At 45.2% G+C, this 11,019-nt stretch overlaps 1 protein-coding gene across 2 annotated transcripts; it reads right to left on the bottom strand.

The window, feature by feature from the left end:
- Nucleotides 1-8,523: 8,523 nt before the first annotated feature.
- On the bottom strand, nucleotides 8,524-10,648 carry LOC130405087 (translation initiation factor IF-2-like). Of its 2 annotated transcripts, XM_056610052.1 has the most exons (5): nucleotides 10,250-10,648; nucleotides 9,577-9,736; nucleotides 9,325-9,474; nucleotides 9,035-9,191; nucleotides 8,524-8,938 (listed from the first exon to the last, which is right to left on the bottom strand). In XM_056610052.1, the coding sequence occupies exons 1-5, from the start codon at nucleotides 10,643-10,645 to the stop codon at nucleotides 8,917-8,919; spliced, it is 885 nt and encodes a 294-aa protein (XP_056466027.1). In that variant the 5' UTR covers nucleotides 10,646-10,648; the 3' UTR covers nucleotides 8,524-8,916. The 2 variants fall into 2 exon arrangements, with proteins under 2 accessions (XP_056466027.1, XP_056466026.1); XM_056610051.1 differs by having other exon boundaries at nucleotides 9,325-9,736.
- Between the last annotated feature and the right edge of the window lie 371 nt (nucleotides 10,649-11,019).

The following is an 11,019-nucleotide window of genomic DNA, read 5'->3' as shown; positions in this document are numbered from 1 at the left end:
GAGACCCTCCTGATGGAGGCTCTCCTGGTGGAGACCCTCCTGTTGGAGACCCTCCTGATGGAGACCCTCCTGTTGGAGGGACTCCTGGGGGAGGCCCTCCTGTTGGAGGGACCCCTGGTGGAGGCTCTCCTGATGGAGACCCTCCTGTTGGAGGGACTCCTGGTGGAGACCCTCCTGTTGGAGGGACTCCTGGTGGAGACCCTCCTGTTGGAGGGACCCCTGGTGGAGGCTCTCCTGGTGGAGACCCTCCTGATGGAGACCCTCCTGTTGGAGGGACTCCTGGGGGAGACCCTCCTGTTGGAGACCCTCCTGTTGGAGACTCTCCAGGTGGAGGCTCTCCTGTTGGATGAGGTCCTCAGGTTTCGGTTGCCTCTTCCGGTTCCTCACACGTCTCCTCCCCATCGTTTGCTTGCTCAATAGTAGAACAAACGCTACCTGGGTAAAACGCTGCTGTGCTTGCTCAGTGATTACAAGGTAATGCTTACGCTCGACTCTCTGATCAGCACTGAGCACTGGACTGAGGAGCGGTGACTTATATAAGGGAGTGGGCATTGTGATGTCATAATGGTCCACCGGAGGTTCCGCTGGGTGTTGTGGTGTTGTCGCGGACAACCAGATTGTTTTGATTACATACTTTAGAAAAAGCCTTCATGAGCTCAAGTTCAAATGACAAAAATAAAACGATCACTTTAATACAAAAAGTGTACAACACGCGGATACGAAATTGGTTGACACAAGTCCATAAGCTGTTTCTAATTCGATCTACGTTTTATACCCAAAACATGTACATAAACTCACACTGGGTAGCCAGGAAAGACTACCCAGCCTATCAGTTGGTCTTTTATCAACTTTTGTGATACTATTATTGAAACATAAGTTGGAATGTGTCATTCTTGTAGATCAACTAGAGCACACATGTTGGTCATTGCCCCCTACTACTTGTTTGAGGCCCCATTACTGATAATAATTTAGTGCCATGTATAAAAGCATTGAGATAGCCTTAATTTAAAAAGCACTGCTATTGAAGAATCAGCTGTTTACTTTCTTAAGGATTCTTGTTATGGGCCAATAGGGGTGAATTCCTTTTAAGAAAAAATTAAAATAGTCAGGCCAATTCAGGGCCCCTTGCACACCTGGGCCCCTAGGCAACACACACACGCGCACACACACACCCACCCCCACACACACACACACAGGTTCAGTGAGAGAATGAGAAAAATATGTATTTTAGAAGGATTAGAAGCCATTGCTATACTTGGAAAGGAGACATGTGGGCTCTGTATTTAATTTTTTTCCATGTATTCCATTTTTGTTATCTCCCATAGACATCAGCAAGCATAAATTCAGAATGTTACCATTGAAACAGTTGTCACGCATATTGCAGGGGTGAAAGGAATAGGGTTTATTGGTTATGCATTGGATATTCTCTGCTTCGTTTCGGTACAAATATTACTGTACCAATGTATCAACCAAGTGTGATTAATGATGTAGGCCACCCTGGATGGCAGAGCTTATGAATGTATGGCTTGGTAACAGACAATTGGTAACACAACAGGAACATCCTGAAACGTTCTGCGTGAAAGTCATTCACATAAAAAGGAACACATACTAAAGTATGTGTTCCTTTACTAAAGTATCATTTGAATCAATATGTTTAGTCATTGAGCATATGTTCATTCTGAAATGTTCAGATACATGTGACGAGCAATCAGCAAGTCGTCATAGGTATGTTGCTCAATGAAATTGAGTTCGTAACCATGAACTACTTGGGTTTAACCTAACCATAACAATTTCTAGACTATCCCACCCCCTTAAAAATGACAGAAATGCTGAACTGGAGGCGGCTTATGTTGTTTGAAGCATAAGCCAGTTTCAACAAATATGATAATAATATAACCGATATATCAACTGTACAACTATATAATAACTATTCTTCCCTAGAGCAAACAGTATTGCCAGAAGGTAACCACCTATGACTATTCACCACTGCTTAATAACTAATCAATAACCATTCAATGTTTTTGTTTTCAGTCTACTTCAGATTGATGTGGACGTGGAAGAACCAGTCTCTGTTTTCTATATCATATCAATGTATGATATGATATAGATATCTATGTATGATATGATATTATTTAGATATAGAGCTCCAGGACTCCCGAATATTTACAGAACACGGCCAAAGGCTGTGTGCGCCTCACCATTGCAATACTTCCACTGTAAACAGAGCGCATGGAAACGTGGCCGCAAGCTGCTCAGGGCCACATCCCCACCCTCCTCCTTGACCCGCCTCTCTCCTCCTCATTTGCATTAAAGCTACAGACACCGAAACGGCACGTTTGGGGAAAGATCAATGTGTGACTGGCTTGTAGTGCTTGTAGTTCAAATTCTGTGTAAGGGGCCCACTAATATAAAGCATCCATAAAGTAGCATGCCATGGGACCTTTAAATGAAATGTCCCACGTCATTCGTTTTAAAAAGCGAATGACAACGAACCTGGATGTGGTCATAACAGTGGCAGATAATGATTCATTTGTCTGTTCTCGACGTCACCTCCCCCTGCTTTTACTTGGAGAACCTTACGCATCCCTCTCTCCGTCACGGAGCGCCCCCATGTACTCACACATCCTCTGATCATCACCCTGTCACGTGGGGAAATAAATAACACACGCATATCGCTGGAGTGGTAAAGAGTGTTGTGGTGTGTAGGCACACTGGACTGAGATTTTTGATGACGAGACGCACCAGTTCTGCTCTGAGATCTGCTCCTGTGGACCAACAAAATAAGCTAAAGGCAAGTGCACCACAACCTGTTGACCCTGATTCGATGGCAGCAGTCCAATCCGTCTAAACGTCTGTCTGCATGACGACTTAGTAAAGGCCAGACACGTCGGGGCTTTGATATCATTGAGACCTCCAGCCACCTCTGATCTAGCCGAATTGCTAACGCAACTTTTACTTCTCACGCTCCGGTTTGAAGAGTTAGACAGGCGTGCGATGGAATTAGGAAAAGGAATAGCACTGCTGTGTTGTCCTGTCACGATCTCACACTATGTCTGGAAGGTTGTAAACAGACAGCTTAAGTGAAGGACTTTCTGAACTGGTAACAGGCTGTAACACTGTTGAACAAACCCCCACCCCCGTCTAGCACTCGACTTTTAAATGGCTACCTGCTTACCTGTTGCATTTCACTCTCTGCAATGTTTACCTGTTTACATTTACTGCTTGTGCTATATAACTGTTAACATTCAGTACTGCACTGTTTCACCAATTGCCCTTGCACTACTACAATAAACATAGATATACTACAAGTATATATATAGTATTATATATATATGTATATGTCTATTTATACTCTCCGAACATAATCCCCCTATACTTCTGACAAACCTGTATTTGTAACCTTATACTGTACTCAAATAGCACTTTGGTATTTAAATGCTTCTTTTGCACTTCTGGTTAGACGTCAACTGCATTTCATTGGTTCTGTGTACTCTGCTAGTGACAATAAAGTTTAATCTAATCTAGTCTGATAATATTATTAAAGGCGCCTTGGCAGGTTAACCAGCACTGTCCATTAATGGGTACATAAAGCACTTAGGTGAGACGGAGGGGTGAAGGCCTGGTAGAGGGAGATCTGACAGTGAAAAAAAGTTTGAAGTTACACCAGAAGCTCTGTGTGTGTGTGTGTGTGTGTGTGTGTGTGTGTGTGTGTGTGTGTGTGTGTGTGTGTGTGTGTGTGTGTGTGTGTGTGTGTGTGTGTGTGTGTGTGTGTGTGTGTGTGTGTGTGTGTGTGTGTGTGTGTGTGTGTGTGTGTGCGTTTGTGTGCGTGTGTTAATCCTGATATGTATTGAGTTTCACTCGCCATCGTTCAGCATCAAGGACAGCTCCCACTCCAGTGTCGGCCCCATCAGACAGCTTATGTTGGTGGTCAACAGGAGCAGATCTCAGAACAGAACTGGGGTGTCTCGTCATCACATCTCAGTCCTGCGTGTCCACACACCTGTCTCTTTCCACACTCTTTGCTACTCCAGCGGTATGCGCGAGTTATTTATTTCCCCACGTGGCAGGGTGATGATCAGAGGATGTGTGAGTACATGGGGCGCTCTGTGACAGAGAGGGGTGCGTAAAGTTCTCAGAGTAAAAACACCGGGAAGCGATGTTGTCTCATCATCTGGTCTCGTCAGCTTGTTAAGGTTACCAAATGCAATACATGCAACTTTAGCTTTGGGTAGCTTAGCATTTAGCGTTGTGTGAACTTGTTGATACAGTTTGATATGTTGTTTTGGCTTAGCGCCGACTCTGTGCCAGTGAGACGCAGCTGGAACTCTCTCTCTCTTGTCCAGCTTCGGGAAGGATACAATGTAGCTTTGATCATCTTGTTGTGTATTGGTCTGATTTAGCTCAGTAAACTCACCTATCGGAACTGTATCCTGGAGGAGTCCTTATGCTCCTTATGCTAGGAGTCTAATGCTGCTAGGCTCGTTTCAAATAAAGCCACTGTCTGTCGCAGTTTGGTGCAGTCTGTGCATTTCCCAGTCTCCGTGCCTGTGATATCCGAGTACAGAGGCATGTTGGCGATATGAAAGTCCAAGGCTTTTGCTGCGGTCTGATCCGGGAGTCATAAAAAGTGCCAAAATGTATTGTTGAATCGAGCGATGGAGGACGACGGAAACAAACTACATATTGTTAAGTATTATGATCATGATATAAATAAAATAAAGTAGATCTGAACGATGAATTAAGTAGTTTTTTCCAATGCCTAGCGTGGCTTCGGGAAACATGACCTCTCTCTCTGCTGCCTCTCTCTCTTCTTATCGAGACAGGGGCTTGTGTTTGTTTGTGTCTGTCTGTCTGGAAGGAGGGATCCGGAGTCTGGCCAAAAAGCATATTCAGTGAGGATATCCTGCGAGACACTATTATGTTCCTAAGAGGCCAACGTAGCTGGAGACTGACGAAACGAAATGCTCAATAAAGTTGAAAACTTACCAGCTAAGATGTCAGTCGCATATTATTACATGGTACCAGGAGTAAAAGTATTAAATAGTTAATGTCTGTGTGAGAAAGACGGAATGGATGTCATAAAACCACCAGAGCCAATGAAGCTCACGGGAAATATTGATTATGCTTGGAAACTGTTTAAACAGGCGTTTCAACGTGGACCGGACCGCAATTGTGTAGCGGCCTGCGAAGTCAGTTGGACTGGCCGACAGTTGTGAGCGGCCGCGAGGCGTCTGCAAGCCGGCCCTGAGCATAATTTATTCCCCGTCAAGACGCCGTGAAAATCCCCGAAATAAAGACTAGAAAACTCGATCCAACCAATATTTATAGCCCTTGCTTACTCTCTATGTCTCATTCATGGTTTTTTTTTTATATTATTTTTTTTTACTTCATTTAATTCTTCATTATTCAGACGTTACAGAACTTTCATAGCCATAAATAAATAATACGAACTACAGTTTACTTTAATTTGTTTGTTCTTGAATTGACGTAGAATGGAGCAAAGACTCCTCGGATTGGGAAATGCGTTTATCCAATAAACAGCTTGCAGGTCAAGTCCATTTTCGGAAATGTAGGGGGATATATGAGCGGCCCCACGTCTAATGGCATGACCCAACTCGCCTCTCACACTCGGTGATAGCGTCTTATAACGTTCTATATATAATAGTATAATATAATTTTATAGATAATATCAAGGCCAAAAGCTCTGTGCGCCTCCGGATGGCTGTAGGGCGGGGAGCACTACGGCCATCCGGAGTGCTTTTGTTTACCGGCGTTGCTATGGTTACCGGTCTTTTAAGGAAGTGCGCCAATTCTCTTCCGCACAGAGCAGAACTGTGGCCTATTTTACACATTTTTATTGTCTTAATTATAATTATATAATTCATTTTTACCGATTTTTCTTTTTTATTACTGAAAAAACTATTTATTCCCCGCCAAGACGCCGTGAAAATCCCCTAAATAAAGAATGCAAAAAACGATCCAACCAATAGTTATACCCCTTGCTTACTCTCTATGTCTCATTCATGGTTTTTTTTTTATATTATTTTTTTTTACTTCATTTAATTCTTCATTATTCAGGCGTTACAGAACTTTCATAGCCATAAATAAATAATACGAACTACAGTTTACTTTAATTTGTTTGTTCTTGAATTGACGTAGAATGCAGCAAAGACTCCTGGGATTGGGAAATGCGTTTATCCAATAAACAGCTTGCAGGTCAAGTCCATTTTCGGAAATGTAGGGGGATATATGAGCGGCCCCACGTCTAATGGCATGACCCAACTCGCCTCTCACACTCGGTGATAGCGTCTTATAACGTTCTATATATAATAGTATAATATAATTTTATAGATAATATCAAGGCCAAAAGCTCTGTGCGCCTCCGGATGGCTGTAGGGCGGGGAGCACTACGGCCATCCGGAGTGCTTTTGTTTATCGGCGTTGCTATGGTTACCGGTCTTGTAAGGAAGTGCGCCAATTCTCTTCCGCACAGAGCAGAACTGTGGCCTATTTTACAAATTTTTATTGTCTTAATTATAATTATATCATTCATTTTTACCGATTTTTCTTTTTTATTACTGAAAAAACAATTTATTCCCCGCCAAGACGCCGTGAAAATCCCCTAAATAAAGAATGCAAAAAACAATCCAACCAATAGTTATACCCCTTGCTTACTCTCTATGTCTCATTCATGGTTTTTTTTTTATATTATTTTTTTTACTTCATTTAATTCTTCATTATTCAGGCGTTACAGAACTTTCATAGCCATAAATAAATAATACGAACTACAGTTTACTTTAATTTGTTTGTTCTTGAATTGACGTAGAATGCAGCAAAGACTCCTGGGATTGGGAAATGCGTTTATCCAATAAACAGCTTGCAGGTCAAGTCCATTTTCGGAAATGTAGGGGGATATATGAGCGGCCCCACGTCTAATGGCATGACCCAACTCGCCTCTCACACTCGGTGATAGCGTCTTATAACGTTCTATATATAATAGTATAATATAATTTTATAGATAATATCAAGGCCAAAAGCTCTGTGCGCCTCCGGATGGCTGTAGGGCGGGGAGCACTACGGCCATCCGGAGTGCTTTTGTTTACCGGCGTTGCTATGGTTACCGGTCTTGTAAGGAAGTGCGCCAATTCTCTTCCGCACAGAGCAGAACTGTGGCCTATTTTACACATTTTTATTGTCTTAATTATAATTATATCATTCATTTTTAACGATTTTTAAATCAATATGTTTTAAAAAAAAAACGTTGTTGGCGGGGGGGGGGGGGGGGGGGGGGGGGGAAGCACCCCTGGGAAGAAATTGGGACAGACCTGTTCCACTTCAGAGGGAGAGAGTATCTACTGATGATCGACCTACTACTCCAACTATCCTGAGATGGCTCTGCTCACGAGCACAACAGCAACAGGAGTAGTTAAGCATATGAAGTCCAGCTTTGCAAGACATGGCATTCCAGGAACTGTCGTCTCGGACAATGGGCCTCAGTATGCCAGTCAGGAGTTCAAGCAGTTTGCCAGAGAGTATGGATTTGAACATGTCACAGTAAGCCCACACTTCCCACAGGCAAATGGCAAGGCTGAGAAGGGTGTTCAAATGGTGAAAGGTCTTCTGACAAAGGCAACAGAGAATGGTGTGGATCCTTATTTAGCTCTGCTCGCTTATAGAGCAGCACCTCGGCGTGCGGGAAGTCTACGGCTGAACTGCTCATGGGCAGACGACTACAGACACAGATCCCAACAGCAAAAGCAATGCAACCTCTGCAGGCGGGCGACAGAGTCCGAGTTTTCAACGCAGGAAGACAGAATTGGCAGCGCGCTGGAACAGTGCTAAATGAAGTGGCTCCGAGGACCTACGCAGTCCAGACGGACACCGGGGCTGTGGTCAGACGAAACAGGTTGCAGCTACTCAAAACACAGGCCAGCAATGCAGTTCCTTCAATAGAGGAGCACAGGGACAAACATGCACAGCAGGGAACAGTAACAGACCATCAGCCAGTGGTTTTAGAGGAGAATGCACCTGTCATGACGGAGCCAGAGGCAGCTCCAGAGAGACGGTCAGAGCGCATTAGAAAAGCCCCTGAAAGACTTGATCTATAGCCGAAGGCTGTAAACAGTCTGTTTGTTATGAGGCGGTGGTAAAGACCGTCCTCCTACAGTGTGCTAAGAACTGGCAACCTCTGGCACCAAATTATTATTTATTTACTTTGTTTAAAGAGTGCAGAGTGAATCTGTTTTTGTTTACTGTGTAAGGGAGATGTAAGGATATCCTGGGTGACACTATTATGTTCCTAAGAGGCCACTGTAGCTGGAGACGTAGCGAAATGTTTAATAAAGTTAGTTGAATGCTTACCAGCTAAGATGTCAGTCGCATATTATTACACCTTCCTGCTGTGGTGTGTATGTTTGTGCACGCTCACACAAGTGTCAGTCAAAGAGAGTGGGTCTGCCATTAAGTATTAGATATTTGTATACATCTAAAAACAAACACAATATGACCAGCTTTCTCAAAGAATTTTTTATTGGATGTTGTTGTCATCGAATATAAATAGTACAGTCAAATACAAAAGTGTAATACACAGTATGACAGGCAGTGGAAACATACAGTTGATGCTTCCATTTTGAGATGCTCTTTTCTTGGCCTGTTGTCCTGTGAAAGACGCCCTGAGATGATGGGGATCCCATGGCCATGGGTGATTGGTCCATAGAGCTATGCTGTCTTCGAGTCTTTGAGTTTTATTTTGATTTTTTTTAAGCTCGAAATTGCAGCACAGACTTCGGACCAAAAGTGGTCTTGTATTGTCTTGTGTTCTTTTGTATTCTTTTGTATTCTTTGAGTTTTATTATGCTTCTATGTATATATGTACAGGTGACCCGCACCGGGGGTGGCCGGATGGAGGGGATCGGCTTATTGGCACAGGGTGACCAATCTGGAAATGCAAACGAAACAAGGTTGAAAGAAATCAGGTTTCTGTTAACGCTGAAGCCTCATATCTTCTCATATTAAGAAATAAACAGTAACTCACCCCAAAGACACCTTCTGCAATCTGGTCATCCTTTTCTTAGGCCCGTCTGCTGGCCCCTCTCCTGCATCGCTGAGGCCCCGTTCAGCAGCCCACTGCTCGTAGCGCTGCTCCTCCTTCAGCCTCTGAGCCTCCTTCTGCTCCCGGCGTTTATCAGCTTCTGCAGAACAACATGGACACGTAAGAAGATTTAAAAGAATGCAAGAGCATGTGCCACACACCACAACATCCTAAGTGGCGTCATGAAATGTTTTGGATTGCACAATTAGCCAAGGTTATTCAAAAGGACTCACTGCTGGAGATGAGGTGTTCCTCCGTGTCCTCCTTCAGGTAGGTCCCGGCGTTCCTCTTATTGTTTGGCTCCTTCTCCTTCACCACACAGAGCCAATTGAAGAATCTCCACCCGAGGCTCTTTCTTTTGGGCTCCTGTACAGGTTCCTCCCCTTCTTCGTCGGGTATGACCGAGATTTCAGTGTTGTTAAGGGGAGCCACAGGTTCTGTACAGCCCATAACAACAAAAGGTTTCTCCTCGATCGCTACTACACCTGGCAGGGCGGTGGCTGGCGGTTGATCCTGGTTGAGGATCAAGACCACGGCGTCAATGGGACGTTGACAGACGACAACGTGGTGGTTGCCATTGTCAGTTGGCATCTCCAGCTCTAACGCGTCCTCCTCTGCCTCCAAGACCCCCGGTGTCCTCACCATCTAGGACACAACACACAGCGTATGTTAAAACAGGATACCACACTGTTGATTAGGGATGCACCTGCATCAACCCACATGTGCATACCTGTGGGTCTGTGTGTGTATGTGTGTGAGTGTGTGTGAGTTCAGGTGCATGATTGAGATATTATGTGTGACATTAAGTTAATACAATAAGCACAAGGGACTGAGAAGCGGTGACTTATATAGAGGAGCGGGGCCTCGTGATGTCATAGAGGTTCCGCTGGCCAGAGACGTAACATGGTGTAGCCACGGTTACCGGATTGTTTTGTGTACATTCTTATGAAAACTGCAAAGATATGCTGAAGTCTAAATCAGTCATTTGGATGTTTTATCCGTGGATAACGTTTAAGAAAATGTACATGAACATATTTATATATATTTTTTAGCTGATAGTACTGATAGTAAATGTGGTCAATCGTGTATGTGTGTGTGGGTGCGCACGCCTTTGAAAAAAGTGCATCTGCACACAAAGTTTGTGTGTGCGGATCGTACTGGTGTCCTCTCCCTCATCAGCTGGCCCTCCTGGTGGAGTCCCTCCTGTTGGAGTCCCTCCTGGTGGAGACTCTCTGGTTGGAGGCCCTCTGGTTGGAGACCCTCCTGGTGGGGTCCCTCCTGGTTGAGATCCTCCTGATGAAGTCCCTCCTCTTGGAGTCCCTCCGCCTGGAGTCCCTCTGGTTGTGGTCCCTCCGGTTGGAGACCCCCCTGGTAGAGTCCCTCCCGTTGGAGGAGTCCATCCTGGAGGAGACCCACTGGTTGGAGACCCTCTGGTTGGAGACCCTCCGGTTGGAGTCCCTCCTGGTGGAGACCCTCTGGTTGGAGACCCTCCGGTTGGAGTCCCTCACCGCTGTCTGTGACCAGGTGTCTACTTAGGTAAACGATGATTACCATACGTTTGAGTCTCTCCTGGTGGAGAGTCTCTTGGGGGAGACTCTCTTGGTGGAGGCTCTCCTGGTGGAGGGACTCCTGTTGGAGGCTCTCCTGTTGGAGACCCTCCTGATGGAGACCCTCCTGGTGGAGGCTCTCCTGTTGGAGGGACCCCTGGTGGAGACCCTCCTGTTGGAGGGACCCCTGGTGGAGACCCTCCTGGTGGAGGCTCTCCTGTTGGAGACCCTCCTGATGGAGGCTTTCCTGGTGGAGACCCTCCTGTTGGAGACCCTCCTGATGGAGACCCTCCTGTTGGAGGGACTCCTGGGGGAGGCCCTCCTGTTGGAGGGACCCCTGGTGGAGGCTCTCCTGATAGAGACCCTCCTGTTGGAGGGACT

This window comes from Gadus chalcogrammus, chromosome 15 (genome assembly GCF_026213295.1).
Source record: "Gadus chalcogrammus isolate NIFS_2021 chromosome 15, NIFS_Gcha_1.0, whole genome shotgun sequence".
Taxonomy (NCBI): Eukaryota; Metazoa; Chordata; class Actinopteri; order Gadiformes; family Gadidae; genus Gadus; species Gadus chalcogrammus.
The sequence above is the reverse complement of the archived record's forward strand: the minus strand, read 5'-3'. Positions and strand labels throughout refer to the sequence as shown.

Excerpts from the sequence above, each read along its gene's own strand:
- LOC130405087 (XM_056610051.1), bottom strand. The coding sequence starts at position 10,645 with ATGGTAATCATCGTTTACCTAAGTAGACACCTGGTCACAGACAGCGGT. Across the intron at positions 9,192-9,324 it reads GGAACACCTCATCTCCAGCA|AAGCTGATAAACGCCGGGAG; the intron begins GTGAGTCCTTTT and ends GTTGTTCTGCAG. Across the intron at positions 8,939-9,034 it reads TTGCAGAAGGTGTCTTTGGG|ATTGGTCACCCTGTGCCAAT; the intron begins GTGAGTTACTGT and ends TTGCATTTCCAG.